At 41.5% G+C, this 26,281-nt stretch overlaps 2 protein-coding genes across 10 annotated transcripts in view; one reads left to right on the top strand and one right to left on the bottom strand.

Moving 5' to 3' along the window:
- Window positions 1–17,075, top strand: part of LOC143353624 (lateral signaling target protein 2 homolog) — a 70,573-nt gene extending 53,498 nt beyond the window's left edge. For 2 of the 7 annotated variants that reach the window (XM_076787080.1, XM_076787076.1), the window contains exons 4-6: window positions 795–3,157; window positions 3,613–3,899; window positions 5,228–17,075. In XM_076787080.1, coding sequence (XP_076643195.1) covers window positions 795–3,157; window positions 3,613–3,899; window positions 5,228–5,508 — 2,931 coding nt within the window. In that variant the 3' untranslated portion in view covers window positions 5,509–17,075. The remainder of the gene's footprint in view (window positions 1–794; window positions 3,158–3,612; window positions 3,900–5,227) is intronic. The other 5 variants (XR_013082186.1, XR_013082185.1, XM_076787079.1 and 2 more) reach the window with 5 other exon arrangements.
- Window positions 17,076–19,157: 2,082 nt separating this feature from the next.
- Window positions 19,158–24,033, bottom strand: LOC143353089 (uncharacterized). Of its 3 annotated transcripts, XM_076786135.1 has the most exons (9): window positions 23,879–24,033; window positions 23,436–23,555; window positions 23,207–23,324; window positions 22,527–22,773; window positions 21,599–21,697; window positions 21,376–21,466; window positions 20,129–20,274; window positions 19,321–19,453; window positions 19,158–19,245 (listed from the first exon to the last, which is right to left on the bottom strand). In XM_076786135.1, the coding sequence occupies exons 1-9, from the start codon at window positions 24,017–24,019 to the stop codon at window positions 19,198–19,200; spliced, it is 1,143 nt and encodes a 380-aa protein (XP_076642250.1). In that variant the 5' UTR covers window positions 24,020–24,033; the 3' UTR covers window positions 19,158–19,197. The 3 variants fall into 3 exon arrangements, with proteins under 3 accessions (XP_076642250.1, XP_076642252.1, XP_076642251.1); XM_076786137.1 differs by lacking the exon at window positions 21,376–21,466 and having other exon boundaries at window positions 20,129–20,173; XM_076786136.1 differs by lacking the exon at window positions 19,158–19,245 and having other exon boundaries at window positions 19,382–19,501.
- Between the last annotated feature and the right edge of the window lie 2,248 nt (window positions 24,034–26,281).

Here is a 26,281-nt window from a genome sequence, read left to right as displayed (position 1 = left end):
GATTAGGGTAAATCGGGGAGCGACGGCCCACTTTCCTTCAAAACTCGAATCTTTCGCTTGAACCGTTTTGACGGTTTCTTTCGAATCAATTTGTACAAGGTCTTTCGTTCGCAATTGTTTCCCAAAGCAGAGTTCCCTTCAAGAAATGTCTCAATTAAATCCTACTCCGAATTTTATCCAGATGGATATGCTCACAAGATTTTGAACTGGCCATTGTCTTTTTATACGGAACTGTATGCTTTTATCTAAGTAGTTGTGTAGCATATTCAGTAGTCGTGTAGACGAATTCGAACGTCATTCGAGGCAATTCGACTTCTCGAAGTTGTCCAGTATCCTTAGCTCTCGAAAGAACTACCTTGGACATCAATACAATGATTTATTCTATTCATAACCGGTAATTCTACAGAGAGTGAAGATAGAATTACTTTGTCACCGTGACTTTCAGACTCGACACCTTTTTATCATATATCCGACCATATGGCCAATATTAATCGTTCGTACTTTCTAACAAATCAACGACTGTAGTTTCTTCAAGTCGAAATGCGTTAAAATAGTGCAGGAGCATTAACGAAAGATGAAATCATAAATTATTCGAAGATATAAGAAATAACGGAAGGATGAACAGAGAAAAGAAATGCTGGTGAAATACGTGTTAATGAATTCGAAATAATAGAGGCGTGCGAGAATCCGAACATTTTGGTCCCGACCATCGGGTTCCCGCACACCTCTAAAAAAAAAAAATAATTATGTTCAACCGCGACAGCAGTACCGAATGAGTATCGTATTGGTTTCAGACGCTGCTTCTAAAAATCCGCGAGCTTCTGTGGACGTTGAATAATCGCGAGCTGTACATGCTCGAGAAACTGTTATGCTCGAACGAAGAGCCGTCGGGTCCTATCACGCATTCGTCGAAGTCCGCGTGCCAGGACATACCGGACCTGGAGGAGTTCGTTCACAATTTTTATACCGGTTATCCGAACTGCAAAGACTTCATCGTAGATTTTTACACAGTGACGAGGAACACGGGAAACAATATGGACGAGGTGGCGAACGACGTGGTTCAAGCATTGTCGGAGGAATGCGAGAACAGCGATCGTTCGCCGGAGATGAGGTGCGACCAACGAGACGTCGAGAGCGATAGGCACGCGGCCACGAGGATGAACGTCCCCGAGTACGGGCCTAATCGCGTGAACATGTCCGCGGACGGGTACGAAGAAAGTAGTGCAAGGTGTAACGGTGGCTCGAGGACATCCAGTGAACGGGAGAGTGTCTGTGACGAAGTGCAATACAACGCGAAGAAGGCCTGCAACTCGAAAAAAAGCAGACAGTGGCGGTCCTCCGACGAGGGTCTTTACTCGACGATGGAAGAGGACAACGCGGACCCGGATTACCCGACGGTGCACTCCCCCGTTGCACAAGCTAGCCCGGAGAACAGCGCTTCTATCGTCGACGAGGCACAGTTGAGCGAGCAGCAGCAGAACGATTTCATGACCTCAGATATCTCCGAGATCCTGGACGGCTCGGAGAACATCGAGATCCCGCAGACACAGTACCTGCTGAATCAGGTGTCCCACGAGAACAACGTGTCCGGCGAGACGATGCACATTCAGAACTCCCTGCCGGATCTCGACTCGAAGAAGCTGATATCCGAGGCGAACAAGACCCTGTCGAACCTCCTGTTGGACAGCGACTGTCAGAACGAGATCTCGGAGCAGACGGACTCCGGGATCTGCACGGTACTGTCCTCGGAGAACACCAGCCTCTACGACAAGAGCCCCGAGGAGAAGAAGACGTTCGCGAACGAGATCCAGCAGGACGATGAAACGCTCGCCGACCAGGACACGCAAGAGAACACCAGCTACTCCTGCTCGAACCTGAACTCGCCAAAGAGGAAAAGCTCGACGATCTCGGAGAACTCTTGCGTTTGTAGCTTGCGGAGCGTGAAACCGGCCCCGCCGATGGACCATTCGATCGAGGTAAACAATCTGCACTCGGCCAGCACCGAGGCCGCGAAAAACATTCCAAGGATATCGTCGAACTTCGACGGCACCAACGAGGAGTTTGTCGGGGTCGCGTACGGGAACGGGCACATTGCCGTGTGCGACTCGAACCAGTCCAGCTTCCAGATCAACTACACGGAGAACTGGGAGAACCTGAACCTGAACATCGACGCGTCGACGTCCCGCCGGGAGTTCTGGTGCGATCTGAAGTGCGAGAACTGTCCGTCCACGTCGCAGAGCATCGGCAAGATCGGGACGAAGATCGAGCAGTACGCGCAGGAGAAGATCGTGTCACGGAAGATGCGGGACGAGAAGCAGAAGCGGAGGCACCATCGCAGACACGAGAGGAGCACGATCCACGCGGGTACACAGGAGACCAGGACGTCCAACTTCCAGAGCGTGTACTGCGCGACCAGCACCGAGAGCTCCAGATCGAATTCGACAGATCGGTGCTTGAACCCTAGGCTGATCAGTTACGGCGCCAGTTTACATCCCAGCCAGAACACTAGGCAGATGCCGAATTTCGGGAGCCACAGTCCCCACGCTAGTCCGAGGATGCAGCACTTTGAGCCCCGCAGCAACGGACAAAGAACCTGCAGCATCGCCCCGAGGACGCTGAGGAACCTGTCGCCGCAGAACAGGAAGCTACTGGACCACCGGAGATCCAGATCCGAGCAGCTCAGCAGAATGAAGAGGAGGGATGCGGAGATGAGGGACAAGTACGAGCATAGGGTTCATCCTCGCTCCGAACAGACCAAGAGGAAACTGGGCAGCAGGAGTCCTAGCGAACTGATGAACGACGGTTTGGGACCAAGGACCGATAAGAGTGGATTGGTGGCGGAGCCAGTCTCACCGGTGATCCCGCAAAACGTTCCTTACGGGGTCCAGAGCGTAAGCAAAGACAATAATGCACATAGGACCGCTCGGGCGATAAGACTGGTCAACGCGACCACCGTTTCCGGCGCGCAGTCGTTCAACTCGGATCACTCGATGATCCATAAGCCGGATATCGGCTCAAGCTCCAGCTGTTCCAGTTACTGCGACTCCAGCTCCGAAACCAGCGAGTTCCAGAGCGACTGCCAGGACGACGAGGAGATCGCGCTCGCGATGCAGGCCGCGGAGATCGCGAACAGGAATCAGATTCGGGCGAAGTTTCGGTAAAATGATCCTTTATACTTAGTTACCAATTATTTTAATAAGTTGACAATAATATACGGCGTGTCCTAAAAATGTTCTATTCCCTTGAAACTTTTGATTCCCTCTTGATCGTTTGAAGTAACATTTTTGCAAAGGAATGATCGTCACTTCGAATCATCTCCGGAATTATCTGTTTCAAGGAAGGACAACATTTTTTGGGACACTCTGTATAGACATTATTAAATTTTCTAAATCCTTCGATTGCTTCATTTTTTACCTACTCAATTTTTTTTTTTTTTTGTAAATGCATAAAGTCCGTAGTTTAGTCATTAGAACATACATATGTGTGAATACATTGCAATGAAGTTAGTGGAAAAATTTCTTAGATACAAGGGGACGTTAGAAGTTAAATGTGTATTATAGTTTGGATTGTCTCGGATATTGCAAAATGGTAAAGTAAGTTGCGTTATTTCAGATCGTCGGAGGATCTCGTTCATCGTCTGTTCGTGTGCATAGCCGGTGTGGCGGATCAGTTGCAGACGAATTTTGCCTCGGATTTGCGGAACATCTTGAAGTGCGTGTTCCTGATGAACAGTAGTCAGGCCGCGGAGGACAACGAGGTGAAGGACGAAATTTTAACGACGGACGACCAGCTGGCGAATCCTATGAACGATACGGGTACTGATCACGAACGACAAGACTCGTTGCAGGAATTTGAAGACGACCTTGAAGACACCACTGCGACGAACGGCCAAAACACAAGTACGTCTTGTTCAGCAAAACGACTGTAATAATCAGCCTCGTCTTGTAAACATTCCTAAACAGAACACTTGTAACGGGACATCTTAATCGTGAGCTTATTGCAACACTGATTCCAAACTTTTGTACAGGCTAAAACATTTGAAACTCTGAATGGCATTATTTGTTGCAGTAGGTTTCTAAAGAAATGTTTTGTTACATACCGAGAGCCATAATTAGACTGCGGACGTACAATTTATTGTACAAATCGGTAAATATTTAATATAACACTACAGCTGAGTCACTGTAACTATAGAATATTATATTGATTCATTTATTCTCCATTCGTTCGCTCAGAAGGTAAATTATTTAATATATCGGTGAAACAATACTAATGTAATGACAAAACCTTTTTTTTTGTTTTTCATTACTTTTCAATGAAACTTTTGCCAACATATTTGAGACAGTTTTCTAATTAAAACGAAACCAAACACGGCACAATTTGGTTCATATTTACTTGTTTAATTCGCGATATAATAGAACCTCGATTATCCAAACCAATGAGATCTGAGTTCTCCATTATCAGATATTAAATAGTTCAATCTAAAGTGATCCATATTCAGCATTCATTATACAAGTCAGTAAGGATTTCATCTAACACTGTAGCTAGGTAACTACTTTTACTTTTACCTCCTAAACGGTGGGGAATAAAAGATGTGCATAATATGCAACTAATTTTATGCACTTTTGTGCATCAGTGTATCAAAAATGTAACTGCACTTTTTTTTTTAAATAGAAGCCTACGTTTTTGACTGCACCAATTGATGCAGTCTCTTGTGCTCTATATAAAAGTACTTATGCCGTAAACTTATTCGTTATTAAGTTGTCGAAGCTAAAACTTACACTTGTTGTAACGTAGATACTCCGGAGCACTTGCTGAGAGACCGAAATAATTCAGAGAACTATTAGTTTCGATAACTTCCTAACGAATAAGTCTAGGGCATAAGTATGTTAGTACTTTTGTGTAGAGCACAAGCAATTGCATCGATTCATGCAGTCGAAAACATAGGCTTCCATTAAAAAAAAGGCGCAGTTGCATTTTTCAGACGCACCGATGCACAAAAGTGCATAAAATTAGTTACATATTATGCACCGTTTGATACCATTTAACTTTTGCTTATTCCCAACCGTTTAGGAGGTATAGCTTGTTCCAGTTGTGTGGGACACCCTGTATATGACCGACGTGGTAGTTAAAGTGTTCAGTTTTCAGCATCTCAGCTTTCGGTCAGCAACGCACGACCTCCAAAGCGTGTGTCTCTGGCACTCTATTGACATTTGTCTTCGATTTGCAGATTCTCCAATTACCGAACGCGGTGAAGAGTGTGTGGAACGTGCTCCAGCTTGGGTACCGGACAACGACGCGCCAAGGTGTATGGCTTGTCAAGCGGGCTTCACCGTAGTGCGACGGAGACACCATTGCAGAAACTGTGGCAAAGTGTTCTGCGGTCGTTGCAGTAGCAACAACGTTCCCCTGCCACGTTACGGGCATACGAAACCCGTGAGGGTGTGCAACAGGTGTTTCCTCTATCAGGTGACGCCGTTCACCGTTTCCCAAGTAACACCTGCGAGCTGAACATTAACAGAACAAGGTATAAACTAGGGAATCGATTTCTTTCTCTTCACTGAATATCTTCTTGTTAATATTTTTCGGGCATTCAGCTATGTGATCATTCGATTCCTTCTTCTAGTAGGGACGCAGCGTTTTAATGGTCGACCTTCACGGGGGAACTTCGCCAGATGTTACATTGACGTAGAAATAGTAATGATTCGAAGTTATGAGAGAAGTTGTGGAATATTCACTTGAGTGATTCAAAATTGGTAATAATAGTAAAATCAAAGATACACGTAAACAATTCTAAAGGCGGATAGAAACGATTCAAAGCAACACAAGAAGTTGTGGGAAATTTCCCTAAATCCAGACGGTGATTTAATTCTACATTAGAGTTTGCTACTTATGAATGCAAACTCATGTACTTTAGGCAGTTTAACAATGCTTTGGACGCTTAAGTTAACAGAAATAGAATCAATATATTTATAAAGCTCCGCTATTGGACCTGAGACCCAATAGTGTAACCCAAAATTTATATAACAATAATGAATTCCTCAAATGAATAACTCTTATTTTATTTACGAGTCTTGTAACTTCCAACTGTTACTCTCGCAAGCTAATTTAACATCTGGCGGATTTCCCTTGAAGATAAAACTTACGCAGCTGTAGCTGCACACGTTCGTGTACATACGCGCGTGCAGAGTATATTAAAATTCGACGGTATTGTGTTGTTTCGATTTTCTATTAACGTTGTTTAGCGGTTTTGTAATTATAAGGACAGTAATACTATGTCTGGTATCTAAAAAGAATAAAATTAATTTTAAAGAATATTTCTCCACGAAAAAATAATTGTAAAATCGGTGGTTAAATACTAAAGTGATTATTCTTAACTCATTACAACGCTTAAATTCGAGTCCTTGTCAAGCATAATAAAAAAGAAAAAAAAAGTCAGACAGTGAAGCTTGGCGAACATCGAAACAACATGAATTACTGTTTGAACCGTTCTTTGCGTTAATTTATATACTTAAACGCACTTAAACTAAATCCGTCGGCGACGTTCGCTGCTATTTTTACACGTCGTGATCGAACGATTTTTACCCTAGCTGAGTTCCAAAAAAGAAGTTGTACCATAGTTTGAATTTTACGAATCTTGATCTTGTATTAAAACAGGGGAAAAAAGAACAAAGGATAGAAACGAAGAGATGCAGTTGTCGGTTAGGATACACGATACCATTGTACAGAATATTCCTTATATTCTATATCGATTTCGTCCTTATCTTTTTTATTCTTTTCATCGACGTTCCGTTTATATTTTATCTTCCCCTATAGGCGTGTTTAGTTACTGCGTAAGCGCTCGAGTTTCCGATTTTATAGCCTCCTGCTTTGTCAACGCGGGAATCGATTACTTTATACAGCTGGTACCATCAAATGTAGACGAAACTCAAAAACACCAATTCACGCGATTCGCAAACCTTTTTCTGTGTGATACCGTTTCCACGTTACATTCCCTTTTTTGTGATAGAATCGCCTTTTCCTCGTTTCGCAGCAAAGGTGATCAATATTGAGTCAGAGAGAATGATCGACATCTTTCGGACTGACCGCATCAACGATTTTACAAAGAACCTTCCTAAGATGCGTTTGTTTTTCAACTATTTTTTTGGGACGGCATTTTGTAACTAGCTACAAAAGACATTTTACATAATAAGAAGGACAAAGAGGTGACTCTAGCTTTTTTAATACCTAGTTTTACGGGACGAGTTGTTACCTAGGACTGCGACCTAAAATATCTCTGTCATTTTTCATGATATTTGGAAAAGTTCTCTTTTTATTCCAATTGTATAGTACCATTTAAAAATGACTTTGAAATATTTTCCCGTTAAGAGCAAATACTTGTTCCTTAAAACAATCCTCGTTTTATTAAAAAATACAGACACGTTTTATGTTCCAGTCTCAGGTGACTCACCCCGTATATTGATTTTCCCATCGCCGTGTGCATTCTGTTCATGTTACTTTGTCATGTCTATGTTTATGGTGCGTACTGTATAAACACGGTTCGTGTTCTCGATTGGCTCAATTGTTTTGTAAAAAGAGAAACCGAAGGAATCGTTGGAGACTTAATGTAAACTGAATAGACATTTCGTTTGTAAAATAGAGATATTTGTATTTATATATACACATATATACATATACATACATACATATGTATTTAATTTTGGAATATACTCTTTTTAGGTGAAGCGCAAGAATCTTAAGTAAGATAGTAAAACAAAACCGACAAAAAAATAACAGAACGAAAGAGAAATGTTCCACGGGACATTAAAACGAAAGATCGCAAGGAGGAGATGCATCGTAGACTGAGAGAGAGACAAATCCTTGCGCCGAGTTGGACTTTCAACTATATCAAACGTTCGCTCAGCGATAGTGATTCGAGTGATTTCTAAATTTTTAATATAATAAACTAGCGAGGAGAGTTGCGAGTAGTCAAAGTGTGATTGTACTGTAATCGTGACCATCGTCTCGACGAAACGTTCATACAGGGTGTGTCTGAAATCGAAGCAACAATGTGGCACGCGCTTCCGTTTTCGAGAAAGTTGTATTTGACCGTTCCAGTACCGATCTCGAGCTGAATATTTAAAGCTGATTATTTCGAAAACGAAATTTGCCCGGGAAAAATGTGTATTCCGTATTTTCCACTCTGTTCTGTATCGAGGATCACCACCCTTTCTTTTTCAAGCCACGATTTCAGACACGCCCTCTATTTCGAGTGTCCTAATCTATCTTTCGCATTCAGCAAGTACCGTTGCAAGTCCAAGAAACGTTGTTGCTCGGCTTTTCCCCTGTTCACAAGTAGCTCGTTGTAGTCTATCTGGCTCGGAGCTGCGTAGACGAAATTTTCAGCGTGTTCGTCGTCTAAAAAAGGAGGACAATTCAGTAATTATTTACAAAGAGGTTTAGATGAGTCGTCAGGATCAGCGTGCTGCGTCACTTTGCTCGCACCATCCTTGGAAAAAATCGTACACAGTTATGATCATTGAAAATATTATTTGATCGTTTATTAAAGACGAAAAGAGATATCGTATTATTGAAATGATAAATGCTGTTCAAGAAATTTGAGTAGCGTGACAAAACCTTAGAACACTGTTTAGTACTACGAGCAATGAAAACCATAACGAAGCTTGCCAAAAGTAAATTGTTTAATTGAACGAAACGATTCATAGAAATATGTATAAAAAATCCAGCTACATAGTCTACGAATTATTCTTTATTATGAATTCTTTTCTTTTTAGTTCCACAATTTTCGTCTAGTCACATAACATGTAGTCAGGTTTGAGTTTGATCTGGAGTAAGGCTATAGTAATTAGTAATTATACAGGATATCCCAAAAATGTTGTACTTCCTTGATTCCTGAGGTCATTTAAAGTACGTTTTTCCTTTGCGAAAATGTTCTTAAGGAGTCATGAACGATAGACACGAACCAATAAGGGCGCGGCGGGAACCGCTGTAGCCGCACTCTGATTGGTCCGTATTTTTCGTTAACAACTCCGCGGAGAACATTTTCGCAAAGGAAAAGTTACTTCAAATCACCTGAGGATTCACTCCTTTCAAGGAAGTACAACATTTTTGGGACACCCTGTATATCTTTCAGTATGTATCCGACAAATAATAACATTAACGATATGGGTGGAAATATATTTGTGTGTGCCTTTCAAATTAAAGCGAAATTATGGTTATGCATAAGCAAAGTTGCTCAGGACGTCGACCTTGAGAAAACATCCGGAAGTCATCGAGATCGGTGAGGCATGGCTGTTTGTAAACAATTGTCAACGATTCTTGCGAATAATCGTGTCCGGGTGCACGCACGCTGTCAAATCGAAACATCGTTCCAAAAGCTCCTTAACTGCGATTTTTAACAGGTGTCCTGCGATCCGATTAATTTGCGCAGCGTCCTCTCGCAGCGGCACGTTACTATCGCTTGTGCCAAATTTTCGTGACAATAAGTTTTTCTGCTGATTGACGCGTTTCACCGCGAATACTATCTCTTCGGACAGCAGTAGTTCAGATACACAATGTAGATCGGTCCTGCAGATGCTATCGGTTCTCTATCACTATATGGGAATTATCTATGAGCTGTTAATCGTATGGTGATATCACATGTCGTGTTGTGCTGTAGCGTCAGCGACGCATACTTCCAATGATCTGAAATCCATTCTCTGCTAGATGGTAATTTCCTAGTTATGAATTTCAAAAAGTTACGACTCCCACTTTTACGCCAAGCTAGCTTTTTCTCTCTGTTTCAGAGGCAAGGAGCATGAGGCTGTAAACTGTTTGTTAGAGTAACTTCGAAAGAAGATACAAAATTCTAAGGTTTTCACTCGGCAGAGGTTCTGGGGTAAGTGCCGTGCGGTCTGACACAGTCCTCCCACCAAAAGATGCCCTTCTCTATCCTACCCCGTGGTCAGACTCTCCAGGAACAGTGTCCTTGTCTTCGAGGCAGTGCAACTTTACTAACATCATGAGTTTCATTGCGCAAGAGGCTCCTGGCCGACCGATCAGCTCTCTGATAGACTTACTTTCTTATGCTCCCTTTCAGGACCGCACATGGCCTAAGTCCCTGTCACGAATCCTTGACCGATGAATCCAGTTCCACTGGAAAGACGCTGACGTTAACAGGCAATTCCGAATATGCAGTATCCTAAAAATTAAGTTGCGTTCAGGATTAGCATTGGAAACTTTTGTCGCCATGTTCCGGATACAAGAGGTTTCGTAGGGTTCTTTCTTGCATAGATATGATGTATAATAAGGGAAACGAAGGATCACCAACGATAGCAAAGTGGGAAACATTTGTATAGAATATACTTTCTACGTGTAACAAATTTTTTTATATTATTTATTCGAGAGTTTCAAGAGTTTGTATTATTGTTTTATACAGTGTGTTTCTTCGAGGGGGACGCATCGTCGGTAATTCATGATAAATTTTTAGTTTTGTGCATTGATTTTAATTTCATGACAGAGTGTGATCAAGTAATCAATTTAATTTTTGCACAATGTAAAACAACGACTGCCAATAATTATTAATAAGTTAGTTGTTGTTACATACTGTCGTACTATCATTGTCTTGTTCCATAGGTATTAAAGTTCTAGGATCTATTCTACTAGCTGACTTTAATTAGCGTTAAGATTTTCATTGGAGTATCGAAACTTATATAAGCTACGATTCTAAGGCAAATTTCATATTAACTAGAAGTATAGATTGAATCTACATTTTTCAGTAATTCCAGTGTAATAGTATTATTACATTGTTCAGTGTAGATGGAGGATATATTATTTGAATAATACTTCTGTAACTCCGAAGACTGTACTAAAAATATGTATCAAGAGTGGTATCAGAATGTGTTTCCAATATCTTACTTTCAATTACGTTGAACAATGTTGTGAGGAAACTTGTAAATAACTGCATCGTTTCCCTCTAGTTCAAAGTACTTTGATAAATCCTCTTGAATTAATATTTCGTTTATATATTGTCTAATATTAAGATAGAGCAAGTATAGTTTACATTTCCAAGTGATCAAAATACAAGGACGCGAAGAATTAATAATAACTGTAGTAATAATTGTAATTTCGAAGTGATGGCGACTGTACCAATGAATTCATTGATTACCCTATACGCATTCAGTAACGTTACCATTGTTTGTCACAACTGATTACATTGATCACATCGAATATCTGTCGCACTACAATCGGCAAGTGAACCGATTATACAATCTAAATTAGCTAAAATTATTCAGTGAAAAACTTGGACAGATTTTCACGCATGGGCACATGGTTTACGAACGAAAAAATCGCGTACTCTATAAACAATAATTTTAAGACGCGTACGTAGTTGGTTCCTTTCATTTTCCAGGTGTGAACGAGCTCCGTCTGTATATATTGTACTGAAACACCCTGTATAAAACACTGTGAAGCAACCAATTGACTCATGGTTTCGACGAAAGCGGTTCGAAGTCAGTGTAAATTATCTCTAAAACTATTACTGAGTGTTTGTCGATGTGGATACCGTGTCTGTCGACTGTCCGCAGACGTTCATAGCAGTGTTAGCACACACAGAAAATGCGTTCACTGTCTTAAAAGAAAAAGTTAAAAAAAAAAACAAAGAAAAAAAACCGATCAGCGTACAATGATTCTTACCGAGCTGTAGAACAAAAGTGCGTGTACGTTTCGTGTCGAGGGGAAACAACGTTACCTTGGCGTTAAAGTTTAACATTCCGTTGCATTGTCAGCGTATACAGTCAATAATATCTCCGCAAGAAATCTGTAACGTAGAGTAACGACGGCGGCTATTGTTGTTCAACGATTCTAAGCGATTCAGCGATTAGAAGGGGTGAGGGAGTAAATTGTCCGGGGAAATAATTTCCGATCTACTGGCTCAAGTTACGTCTTCGATTGCCGATCGGTATGCTCGAGATGCATACAATCTGCCGCAGGTGTTTGAACACTGAGGGACGCGTATCGCGGCAACGCTTCAGCGGCCTGGTAGGACTGTCAAACTAAAGACTTCTCTAAGGACACACTATACGTTTTCCTAAGAAGCACATCGATATTAGAGAGTGTCGCGGAAAATACGAACTAAGCTTAGGACGAGAGTTATTTTTTACACGCAATCGATGCCTTGCTATAGCGTATTGTGCTTTCGATCTTTTACGTAAACGACCCTTCGCACTCGAGCTACGAGTCGTAGGTATTAACATTAATTGTTCCTCTGTTAATTCGCCGTTAATGGTACCATTTTTTTTTTTTGTTCAGAGGGGATCGTCCTCGACAAAGTTAATCCTCGCATGTTTCTCGGGCGAACATTCATTCCTTTCTCTGTTTTAGATATTATATAATTTTTTATTTCCCTACGATTGTGTTGCAAGTTGTAACGGGATGTATTTGTTTAATCCTTGAAAAATTACGATTCTACACTGTACTGATTCTGACGAATATTTAAAAATTTCTTACACAAGATCAAATTATGAAGTACGATACGCTTTTCAACATCATTATGTACTTTACTGAAATTGAAGACAGCTATTTTCAGTCTAAATCTCTAGCAAATTATGGTTACATATGCAACATCATAGTTATCCATGAAGGATCAAACCTATCGATCTTGTCGAACCTATCTATCAAATCTTACATCAATGCCTGGGCTCTTTCAATTTACGAATAAAACAATTGATCAAATTGATAGATACATACACAAACAAAGATGAAGTGTGGAAATTGTAAGTAAAATGTACAAGATAAAATTGCGAGGGTTAATTGAGAATCTTTTGCGTAACAATTTTTGAGGATCATACGAGGATTAAAAACTTGGAACTCGAAAAATGTGGAAAACACATTTCTATTTATTTTCAACTGTACGATTTGAGATTTAAGGCTTTCACGGCCCGACGTCATACAGTTTTTACTGTTGAGGCTTTCGGATGTGAGCTGTGTCTTTTTGGAATTGTTTTGCCAACGTATCGGAAACGTTGCAGTTGGCTTTATTTGATGTCTGCTCAATGGTTGGGAAACGTTGGGAAACAATTCCAAAAGAATGCGGGTTTAGGGAGTGGGGATGGCATTTGATGGAGATGAAAGGAGTCCCTAATCAGGCTTCGAGGCACGAAGAACGAGCAGGGGGAGCACGAAGATTAGGAGAGGGAGCACGAATTGAGGGGAAAAAGTTACCCTCTCTCGTAGAAGGGGAAAGGTAGAGTGGGAGACAAGTTTTAATCTGGCGACACTGGGCACGAGTACTATACTTCCCTCATTACCAAAATCCATAACCATCTCGCCCACCCTGCAACTATATCAGAGCTTCAACCCTCGTTGCTCTATCCAATCTCTACATTGTATACTGTCTTGTTCCATTTCGAATTGAAGATCTTGGTGCAAAAACTAGGTAAGTCCAAACTTTCGAAGTTTGTTTAACTCTTACTCCAAACGATCAGCAACATATCAAAGTATGCCCAACTTCAACAAATACAATTTTACTGACTAACGGACTTGGTTTTTGCAGTCTTCAATCATGGATTTCTCTTCATGGTATCTCTTTTGATAGGGGGCGCGTGAAATATAGTAATTCAGTTAAATAATTAGAGAAAACTCTTACCATTTATCATTATGGACTCTCGCGAGGGGAAGTATAGTGGACCTTGTCTCAATTAGGAGTAGACAGCGGATTTTATGCATTTATGATAAAAACGACTAGGTGTAATTTAAAACAGTAAAAACATTAGGAGAATTTTAAAATATTGTTACATTATTTTCAACCTATTAAGCATATTAAAAAAGAAAACAAATTTCTATTTTACCGCAGCTTGTTACAATTCGGATAGAAAATTTTTATTTTGCATAAAGATTCGCTGTCCACTCAGTAAGCAGTTTGCTATGAATTTGCCAACAAATTTCGACCCATCTGTTTCCGCATTAGGCTCGGAATTTGTCGACAAGTTTTGGTGGCAAATTCATAGCAAATAGGGATCAAATTCTGCTCCAAGCATGGTCTTGGCGGCAAAATGACCGCCTTTTGCTCGCAAAGTACGATTACAAATATTGATCAAAATTTGCTCGAAGCAGGTTTGGTTAACTGGGTAGTTACGAGGGTTAGGTGAGGACTTCTAGAGTCGTTGCATACCATATGAGTATCTACTGTCAATTTTTCGAGCTACAATTATGTTTGGAACAGTTCTAAAAGGACACGTCTTACATCCGAAAGCTTAAACAGTTAAAACTGTGTGATACGATTTGATAATTTGATTCGTCGTAACGAGGACGTCCCGTCGCACAGTGGAACGAATAAGAAAGATAACTGGACGTGCCAACTGTCTCCATTTTCGATTTTATGGATAAATTGTCTCGGACATGATTTCATTATTTTAAGGGGTGCATCCTACGACGGTAGAGGATTTTCTTCAAATTTCGCTTTTTGCGAGAAATACCTTTCAAAATGAAATACCTTTCTGCCCAAGAAGATAGGCGTTCTTTTCACTGTGCGTCGATGCATGTAGTCCCGATTTGGTCCATCGTAGAACGTTTCGTACGCAAGGGTCGACCAATTGAACCGCCTGATAGTTTCACGTGCTCTTTCTTCCCATTTTGCGCGCGTATATCGTTCCAATATGGCAACCAGGAGTTCCCCTGTGCCTAAATGTTGCAGGCTAGTTTGTGCGTCGAGAAACGAAAGGCGTGCGATGGGATGATGGGAGAGAAACAGAGTTAGGGAAAGAGAGAAACAGGCCGGGAAAAAAAGAACGAGATACGAGAGTGAAAGACGACGAGATGAAAGAAAAAGTGATCCCCAACGGTAGGGTGCGCGTTCGGAGGAGATGTCGAAGCGAACGCGATCTGCCAATTAGTTAGGAAATTCCAACTACGAGGAGAGAGAGAGAGAGAGAGAGAGAGAGGAGGAGTACCTCAGAATTATTTTTGTATTATTTGCCCAAGTGTACGTGTACAAGCATCGGCGACGCGGCACGCGTTCAAAATGGCCTCCCGCACAAAGACCCCAGCCACCTGCCATTTTGGGGAACGGGTTCTCGGCATCGAGAACGTTTCGTTACGTCGGCTGTAAGAATAAGTAATCCATTATTTCTCGATGAATTTCATTGAAGAATTCGTGATGAATTTCATCGTTTCGTTCGTGTGCAGAAAATATCTTTAAGTTGCCGGTTAACTATTTGAATCAAGCGAATCTCTGGATGTTGTCTACGACACGAAGACCTTTATATCTTTCCGAATTTAATAATTCTTAGGGCATGTTTATGTTAGAGCTGCGGTAAAAGTTATGATACTAAAGTTGCGGAAAACGTCTTCAGTGTGTTTATAATCGAGCTGCGATAATAGGATAATTTTAATAGATTAATCTCTTGGCTATCGTACGCCATTTTACGATACTACGTTTTTAAAAATTTGTTTATATGAAGGTACGTATTGGGTTGTTACATATGAAATCTCTGATTTTTAACAGTAATAGATATCGTTTATGCCGTAGCTAAACGATTACGATTTCACGAAGATGAGGGATTCTGAGGAACAATTACTATCACTGCTCACTGCTACGGTAAAACAGTAGAATGTATTTTCATTATTTCTCTGCTCATCTATCGTAGCTCTGACCTAAACGCACTCTTCGAGTCAAGACTGCCATCGCTATAAGTAATTTTCCATTCATCTTCGTTTGTACCTATCTTGAATTTCTCGATGATTTGGGTACAGCAATTAATGCTTCGCAAGAGATTAAATGTACGCGGGAGCGTATTCGAGTTTGTTCCCCGATTAGAGCCAACAGGATCAAAGTTATTCAAACTGATATCGGAATGTTTCGCTGCCAAACGGTCTCTTACAGTGCTGTAGAAACTTGGAGATAGTTACAGTTCATAGTCTCTGGGAAGGTGATTAAAAGAAAAGCCACGAAACAGCCAAATCTTCTATAAAACCTGTCTTCTTCGTATGGGGTTTAGAAATCTTAGGTCGGAGCTTCTAACCTTATCGTTTCACTTTCGCAAATACGAAATGACTCTTGTTCTTCATAATACGTATTCATTTATAGATTTCGCAACTAAGATACGTCTAAAGTGTATGTAAATTGTAAGTAAGCGATTTGAGAGTCTTTCGTAAGACCAGAGCAGCCATGTTTCTTCATTTCGAAGGAACACGTAGGGAGAAACACGCATATTATCAATAATTTCTTATATACTTTTCTTAAATGTAAACGAAAGACATCACGAAACGTGCTGGTAGCAGCGTTAGCGAAATGAAAATGTGGTTGAGTTTGCACAAAAACTGGTTGAAGTTGTGAGTAGCTTCGACAACCTTCACTGCTATCTGTATGTCTGGTTGTTCTCCAATGGCGTATGCCATAACCCTTGCACGCTCCTCGGGTACAAGTCCATCCATTTTCTGTTTTACACGGCGTACGATCTTTCGTTTCTTCGTTTGTTTAAAATGTGAGACTATGGATAGAGAACAGTTGGTTGAATCAAAGTGTAAAACGAAAATGGCTGAGAATCACGGAAGGATATTTTGCGCAACTGATGCTGAAGAGCGCACGAGGGTTTAGCAAATTGGCTGGAAATATATATTGAAACTAATCGTTTATCGTGTACGGTTAAGTAAAATATGGTGGATTACTTATTGCGCCGGATAAATGCGTTGTTCGATTCGACGAAGGATTCAACTTGAACGCTGGCTGCGTCCCGATGAATCGCCGTTAGTGTGTGTGTGTATGCAAAGTAAACTGAGAGGGAGAGATACGAGTAATTGGGATATTGAAGCGCGAGAGCATGTCTCAAACGATATTCCGATACCGTGGATTTCGGTTATGGAGAGACTGAGATGCGAAATGTAAATAAAGTTTGTTATTCAAGGTGTTTTAAGAGGTGTTGTTGTTCAATGCTGATGCATAGGCCTCTTTTTCCGTACTACGAACGACTCCAGGTATTGTAAGATAGAGCTTAAGAGGAACTTAGTGGGAGAATTAATATATGAATAAGTGTTACAATGTAAAATGTTAATATGTATATGAACGATGGCAATTTTATTAATACAATGATATTTTCGTTCAACATGCATCCTTCTTATTAGCCCCATCGTTCCCAGCATGATGATTCAGTATATGTAAAAGACCAATGACAAAATTTTCTTATGAAATTGTTACCAACATATTTGTTACATTTTTCTGATTAAAACGAGACCAGACACGATACAATTTGGATTATACAATAAATCCGCTTGTAACGCAGAATTCCCGCTATAAGTCAGTTGCGCGGTTCTGGCGAGATACATTTAGACGAAATCTGAGGTTCTCGCCGAACGTTACATTTGAAATACACAGTGCACATAAACCTATGACATAGAGACGAATAATGACAAGAAGGCTGAGAAAGTGTCTTTCTCTGATATAATGTGGCACGTAAAAACGGACAGCGAAGCTCGATATGTAGTATACCCCGCGGTGTTGTGGGTAGTTTCAATGACTTTCAACCGCGAAGCTTGCACTGACTTACAACGGGAATCCACTGTACTGTTAAAGACTTACGGGAGATTGTGTCACTGGAATACAGTGAATTCTCATTACGAGTCAGTGCCAACCTTACAATTTGGAGTCAGTGGAAGTACCCACACCACCGCGGTGAGGGGTCGAAGCTCGAGAGCCGTCGCCGCCACAACACTGTCGGGTATATCGGTATGAGACCAGAATACCACTACTAATCCAATTACAAAATTATTTTATTTTTCGTTATTTTTTCATGAAACTTTCACCAACATACTCGTGGCATTTTTCTGATTAAAATGAAACCAAATATTATATAATTCCGATGATATTTACTTGTGTAATGAACGATGAAAGTTACTACCCATTACAATTACCTTAACGGAAAATTGAGTGGAAGTGAGTATAAATGTGATCCGAATTATATCGCGTTTGGTACCATTTTAATCAGAATATTGCCACAAATATATCGGTGAAAGTCTCATAAAAAAATAATTAATAATAAAGAAGTTAAATTTTTTATTTAAAGGCATTGGGCTTTATTCGACTTCGAATACTTTTGTGAGCTTTGTTCGATGCAGTTATAGAACTCGCGTGATCGAGCTAGACGTTCCGGAACGGAAGTATGGAACATAAATTATTGAAGTGCTACTCCGTGGAATTCGCTGCCCCACGCGAAAACAACAGGCACGTAGACATTGTTTTGAAAATTATTTTTTGATAAATTAAGTGTTAAATATTTTTGTAAGCTCTTTCTTCTTATTCTTCCCGCATGCAAAAATAGTCCAGAGTATGATAAATCGAAGTGCACTGTTTGGGCCATAGAGAAGAATTTGTTATTAGCAGACTGCGGAAAATTGAGTAGGCAGAAAACACAGTATTAAAAATATTTCATAAACAGCATATTATTATTTCCTCTAAAACTAACCGCAATGCAAAGCTTCAGAGGCCTTATGGTGTTGTTGTATTATCTAAAACAATGACATTGTTTGTTGCAATTCGAAATAACATTCTTCGTCTCTCGGAGAATGGCGCAGATGCTGCGCTTTGGGCCACTAAATGGTAAATGACCCAACGATTTCGTCATCGGCTTCGAACGTGCAAATTAACCGCCACATTCAACGAATCTAGCAGTGACGGACTATTCCTGTTTTCCGATTTGAAATTTCGATCAATGGTACGCCACTTTGACCCCGTCGAAGAGTAAACAGTCGGTACTTTAATAGCTAATTGCTGGACTACGAATTTTTCGCGTTTATGGTAAACGTGAGTAGGTGACACTTATAACGATGGAAAGATCAAACAGGTTGAGAATAACGGTAAGATCATTTTCAACTCGTTGAAATTATTAAAGAAATTTCAGTATGGCTCCGGTTTGTTGCACTCGACGAGGAAAGTTTTTACTTTGAGATATGCGGTCTAAATAAAAATACCATCGATAATTACTGGACTGCGGATTTTATGCATTTATGGCAAAAATGATCAAATGCAAAACAGTGAAAACATATAACAGAGCAGTTTTATGTTGTAAAAAAATAGTCCAATAATTACACATTGATTTACCTTCGAGAACGAGGCAACAGTCTTGTTTATAAATTTCCAGAAGTGCAGTATTTTATTCGCTATACTTGACGTCTCCGAATGCTCATCCTCGTTGACAACTACTAACAAGACCATCGGTTCTAAATATTGAGCTAGACCGAATAGAGAACAGTGAAGTATGAAAACGATGAGCTCATCATCTGAAACAGACACTTGTTCAGCCTGAACGTTGTCAAAAGAAGATTGTTAAAAGGAACTGAGCTTGATTAAATTACCATTGTGAATCCTTCATAACACGGTACGAACAGACCGGCTAAATTAAATTGCACTTCAGTCGCACTTTTCATCAATACGAACAACAACAGTTTCTGTGACTTCGATGGTATGGTGTACCACATCGAATTGTATCTGTGTTGTTCAATTGTTTTGTTATTTTTTTATCGTTAGATTGCGGATCTTTATGCGATATAAACATTGTTCAAGTCAATTGTAAGAAATAGAATAATTTTAACAAATTTGATCGACCAATTTTTCTGATAAAAGCATCGATTCCGCAGTCTACAATCTCTACTCGATCAATGTCACAAATATCTAGCTGATAATTGTCCCAGAACTATCCCCACTGCCGCGGGGCACACGCCGTGAGGGGCCAAAAAACTCGAGAGGCCTCGGTGGCCGAGGAGTGTAAATATGACACAGGTCGGGTGTATCGGTGTGAGACCACTACTAATCCAATAACAAAACTTCATTGCTTTTCATTATTTTCTTATGGGACTTTCACTAATATATTCGTGGCATATTTCTAATGAAAATGATACCAAATATGATATAATTCCGATGATATTTACTTGTGTCAGTTTCATTATTGAATTAGTAGTGGTCTCACACCGATACACCCGAACAGTATTATGTTTACGCTCCTCGACGCCCGAGGCCTCTCGAGCTTCGAGAATAGTAGCTTCTATCCGATAATTGTCTCTGGCCGTGTTTTGGACACTTATCGTGTAGACACCTCATAATTGATCCATCTTAGTTCGTTACGCGAGGAATGATAATTTCTATCTAATAGAAAACTAGACTTACGTTTCATTGAAGACATAGTTACTAGTGTTGGCAAGCTGCTGACCGCTGTAATTATTTAGGAACATGACTATAAGATGCGTCATGACCACTAGGATAGCTGTAAACGCTTCATCCAGATGCGTCTTCTCCAGCATCAACAGAGAAGCCTGTTGTAAAGCGAGAACAGTATTGCACAGAACTACCCCATCGTACTACTTCAGACCCGTTCAGCAAGCTTTGCGGCGGGCAAAGGGCGTCCGCCGATGCCCGCGTCAGAGTCGCAAGATGAGGGGTGGAAGCGCGAATTGAGGGGAAAAAGTTACCCTCTCTCTCGGTGGTATTGCACGATAGAGACGAAACGCGTCACGTGATTGGGCCGCGGCGCAAGCGTGGGGAATAGCGCGGTAGAAGGGGAAGTTAAAGTGGGAGCACAAGTCTTGATCTGGCAACGTGACGTCGGCGGGAAAAATATTGTCATAGGCTGAACCATCGAAAGGGGGCGTGGTTGGTTGCCAGTCAAGTCGCTTATGCCCGGGGAATAAAATTCTTTGCCCGCATGGGCGACAGCTGAACGGGACTGTTCTACATCAGTGATGGGCACGTTGCCCGATGCAGGCTCTTCCCCCACCAACGTCTCTTTCTCGCAGCGCGCATCTTCGCTGCGCAGCGAAGCCTCGTGTCTCACAAGGAGAGGCCACGTCCTTCGGGTCACCGATTCGGTTGAAACTTTGCACACTTATAGATCTCGTTCTCCTCTTTACAAATATATACCATTATAGGGGCAGATACCCAATACTTTTCGAGATATTGATGATTGAAGTTTCATTATTTCCCATGTAATGCCGTATTTTTTCTAGCCACAACAAGAACCGGTGTGGCGCAACGGTAGCGTGCCATGTTTTCAGCCGGACGACCAGGGTTCAAATCCTGCCGACTTACGTATTTTTTTTTTTTTAATTTCATTATGTTTTATCATTGCATATTTATATTATTAATTTCAAACGATTAAATTTCACGCATAAAATTGCATTTTGAATTTGAAATTCGAATCGGTGACCCGAAGGACGTGGCCTCTCCTTGTCAGTCTCTCCCCTCGTACGTCTCGCCATAGGTGACCCGTGCGCGGCTTATGCTGCCTATCCACATTCACGAAGATCTACGCCGCGAAGATGCGCGCTGCACGAAAGAGACCTTGGTGGGGGAAGCAGGCAGTTCAGGGGCCCGTACCGTGGCCTTCACTGTTCTACAAGAACGTTGGTGATACTCACACGATACAAATTCACGGCGAACGAGACGATAACCACTATGATCGCTAATAAATACGAGATCAGCAAACGGTCCCCTACAGATTGAGCGAGTCTTTCGTCAGGAGCAGTTTATGTTCCCGTATGTTCACGGTCGCAACGCGCGAGTTGAATAACACACGAAATAAAACAGTAATTTGATACACGATAAACAATGCTGCAATAATATCTACACAAAGGTACCAACTTAAAAGCTCTTTGGTGCATCACTATGGCGGGGCCGATGTCGATTTGCTTCGATGTCCCCAACTGTGCCGCGTTGTCGATTGTTCCTCGCATTCGATAACTGGACCAAAAAAAAACCAAGCCTGATCAGAGGTCAATGGCCATCGGCAACATTTAGGTGCTCCGAATTCGTTGTACTTCTAGCAGTTGCACTGCTCGAGTTTTTCGACAGACTGCTATGGTTCGAACGGCATTGCGTCAACGCAGTGCCGGGCGAGCTTGCCTCAATTCAGGCGAAATCCCCTTCCAGTAAGCACCGTTACCATGGAGAAAGGACGCGCTTCGCCTGTGCAGGGCCCGCTCTAGGGGGGGGGGACAACCCGGGCATTTGCCCGGGGCGCCAAAATTTAGGGGCCCCATTTTGGCTTTGGCTGTAAGTGTGAGAAAAATAATGATGTTTTAAATATTCAATTAATAGAAAATTTCAGACTACCCTTGCCAGACAATTTTGCTAAAAAAAAGGTCATTTTGTTCAGCGCGGTGCTTAGTGCTTAAAAAGGGGCGGCAATTTGTTTTTTTGCCCGGGGCGTCGTAACCGCTAGAGCGGGCCCTGGCCTGTGGTGTATTGCTCCGAAGTTACGCACGGTGAGACAACCAAGACACCAGCGAACGTAACGCAGCGCGCAGGTGCGTGCTGCATGAAAGGTAGGTTGATGGGGAATACAAGCGTTAGAGAGGCCCCAACCGTGCCCAGCACTGCTCCAACGCTTTACCAGCCGTTGTCATAGTAGTGTCCAATGGTTTTCGAATTATGACATCCACGCGATTCATAAAGCGATCGCTTCGGTGCTAAAGTAATAAAAGCACGCACTGGAAGTACGACACGAATGCGCACCGTGTTGCAATCATTATCTACATGCCTGCTTTCATAAACAGTACTTTGGACGTACCCAACAATTTCGAACAGTCCACACAAGTACAGCGAGAAAACCGCTAGCGTCCCTTCCGTGCACGCAATTGTTAGCATACCAATTGCGGTTGTCAGTGACAGATGCACGCACGCCCAGTCAGCGTGTCTGCTTTGCTCGGTGTAAAAGAATCCAAAGGATCGAAGGGTATATAGTTGATATTTCGAGCGTAGTATCGCAGGGATAACCACTCTAGCACTTACGAAGGTGATTCCCAAAATTGACAAACCTGGAATTCCAAATTATTCCTCAATTAAATTTATACAAGAACACGTCTCTGACAAATTCATTTCTCGTGAACGCTTGTTGGATTCAGATGTACGCAGATTATTTGCAACTAGCAAGAAATTGTAAAAAGTTGGTACAGTGTCTGCTCTATATATGTCCCACATGCCTAGGCGATAAAAGTCCCAGAACTATCCTAACTGGCCCGGTGTATACCCCGTGAGGGGCCAAGAAACTCGAGAGACCTCGGTCGCGTGGATCAAAGAATAGTATCTTCTGGCCGATATATGTCCCTGGCTACACCCGTGTACTGGACATATATCAAGTAAACACTGTATCTCAATTACAATATCATCGTTCCCTTCCGATGGAATTACAAATTTATGAACTTATGTAATTGCGGTGTCGCAGCAGAATGATTTGTTAATTGTTCTTACAAAGAAACAGCAGAAATATGCGCCTCGTTTTTTCCATATGTTTTTTTAAGATCTTCGCCTCGGCTGGGTTTTGAATCTCGGCACAATCATTCTGTAGGTCTTGCAGGAAAGACTTCACCTACAGTCACATCGCGATAGTTAGACTTGTAATTTACAAGCTACAACGATTACATAACTAATTCTCAACTGACTGCAAGCGAAACGACAAGCTCCGAGATTTCGTACTTACTAATGCAAAATTGGCGGCAAAACCAAGGTACCGCAAGAAGTACAACAACATCGGACAGGCGTACGATAACGTCGTAAGTATATTGTTGAACGTAATTTCTACATGCTGTAGTGTACTCACCTGGAGAGAATAGTGTTCCATTTCTCAGTAACTTTTCATTGAAACTAACGGTTTAACAATAATTTTGCATTGTAGTTTTTTGCTCCTCTATAAAAAATCTTATTGTTCCGCGATCGTTACAGTACGCGATAAATAACAATGTCTAATTGCAACGTGCCGCAAACCTCCAATGTGTTCTATGAAAATAATGACTCGCGTTTGAATTGTGCTCGATACTTTTGCCACGAGTGAAACGCAAACGAAACCACGCGACCGCAGAAATGAAAGAATGTTTAATTATACGTCAGAGAAATAATTCGCTACGAGGTAAATATATTGATAACCTGAATCAGTATACAGCACAGTGTAAACACCGAGAAAAATGTTCTCTGAATTTTTGGAAGAATGGAGTCGTCGAAGGGCCAGAGCCCCGTGAAGCGTAATATGAGGTAATAAGTATTATAGTTTCTTCGAAACACGTCCATTTCATGTGAAGGCGGAGAATGTCTGCATAGAAAATCATAAGTGTCGTCCGTTTACAGGAGGACGCCATATTTTATTCATGTATTCTGTTTCCGTTGCGAATTTCCGTCGGGTAGATTGTCCATAGAAAAGGACTGTAGTCCTAAGTTCTAATGGTTGTCTTCCGTACCGGATCGATTCATTAAACTAGCAGCCGCAGGAATAATAAAACAGAATATTAATCGTCACAGTCTAGGGAACAAGAGCGACCCAAGGTATAGCGTTCATTCCCTTCTCTTTCTTCTCTTTTGTGTAAAGAAAGAGTGGAATTGCATTCTTCGGCGGCAATTCACAATGTCCACGTGGACATCGTGGGGATTAAATCGCCTCGCGAATTTTCATCGGGAAATTATCCACGTTACTGCCAGCGTCAAGTGTAACATCGTGGAACCGTTCAAGTACTAAATTACCACCACGCGCAAGGAACATGATTCGTTAACTATAACGATGCGACAATCTACTGTGAACAGTGGCGGGTTTAACGGTAAGTGGACTAAGCGGCCGCGTGGGGCCCCCTTTTTTTGTTAATAAGTTTATGAGAGTTTTCTTGCAACTTCTATTTCCAATTTGAGCTTGAGGGACCCAACATTTTTACCGCTCGGAGCCTCCACTCGACTTGAGCCGCCACTGACTGTGAAGTCGTACTCGGACGAAGATTCGAAAGAACTGAAGGACCGATACGAATGATTCAAATGATTGCGGATCTCGACTCCGAGGTCGTACGCACTTCTTCTTCGTTTTTCGATCGCGAAAAACTCTGTGTTCGTTCCCTGGTGCAATAATGATCGAAGATCGGATGCAAATTTGCAGATGCAAAAATGTTTTTGGAAGATCGTTTGTAGCGAAGTAATGGAAATTTTGTTCCCATGGTTTAGTGACGCTCGTCGCGCAATTGTCACCGGAGTCTATAGTTCTCCGAACTTTCACGCGTTTTAGTTACAAAATGAGCCTTCCTCCAGTTTGTTATATAGCGTAGGTAATTGGGGAGGCTAACCCCTTCCCCCGGGTAGTATGTTAGCTGGGAGGTGTCCTGTTGAGTACTCGCGTGATCCAGGCACCTCCCTTTTAGCTTAGGTGGGCGTGGGTTTTTAGTGGGTACCCCTTGGGGATTTCCCCCAAGGGCAGTCCCACATAACCCCGACTCCCCCTAGGGAGTCGGGGTATGCGTAAAGCATTTTCCCACGAAAAAAAAGGGCAGCTCTGGAGGCCCTCTGGTCAACTCCAAGGTCCACCGCCCTTCTGGTCCCGCAGCATGTTCGCTCCTTCCTGAGTTCCCGTCTCGACTGACTGACTGAGTGCGCTCGCCGACAACCGGTGCGCGGTGCGCAGCGATGTGCAACCCCCCTCTACTATTAATTATTGATAAATTTGTTATTTCTGGCTGTTTAATGTTTATAACAATTTCTTTTGGTGATAGTATCAACAAGCACCCCCATGACCATCTTGCTATCTAATTTTTTTAGTAAAAATGAGTAAAGAACTTGAGATACAGAATTAATTTTAAACCATCAATATTCGCAGGCATTAATTTATCGTACACAATTCACTGATAAAATTATTTCTGGCTGTTTAATTTTTATAACAATTCCTTTCGCCAATGATGTCGATAAGCACTCCCTTGACCATCTTGTCACCTAATGTTTTAGTAAAGATAGGTGATAGAATTCCAGGTACAGAATAACTTTTGAATCATGAACATTCGCACACTGATAAATGTATTATCTCTGCTTGTTCAACGATTATAAGAATTCCTTTTGCTGTCGATGCTGTCGAATATCCTCTTGGCTATCGTACCACCTAATTTTTTAAATAAAAATGGCTAATAGTACTCGAGATATAGAGTAACTTTTAAAGCATGTCTTAAAGCACGTCAAAGTAACTTTTATGCATGATTATTGGGAGTATACAAGATACTCGATTCTCACTAATGTTCCCTAATCATGAGTTATGTTCTGTATGCTGTGAACCAGCTCACCACTTGGTTATTCTATTTGGGTAGAGTCGGTATTTCATATCGTGCCACACGAAAGAGCATAAGGTGACTGGCGTACTCCTATATCTCGTCTGTGATATTAGTTCCACAATATTAGTTTTGATCGAAACGGTAGGATGTGACACAGAAATGGTAAGGGAGCTCTAGAGTCCCGGGGACGTGAGACAAAAAAAAATACATCGGGTGATTGGTCTGCTCTTATTCCTCGTTGGTGCTAGCATCTCAAAACCGA

This window comes from Halictus rubicundus, chromosome 4 (assembly GCF_050948215.1).
Source record: "Halictus rubicundus isolate RS-2024b chromosome 4, iyHalRubi1_principal, whole genome shotgun sequence".
In the NCBI taxonomy this organism is placed as follows: Eukaryota; Metazoa; Arthropoda; class Insecta; order Hymenoptera; family Halictidae; genus Halictus; species Halictus rubicundus.
The sequence above is the reverse complement of the archived record's forward strand: the minus strand, read 5'-3'. Positions and strand labels throughout refer to the sequence as shown.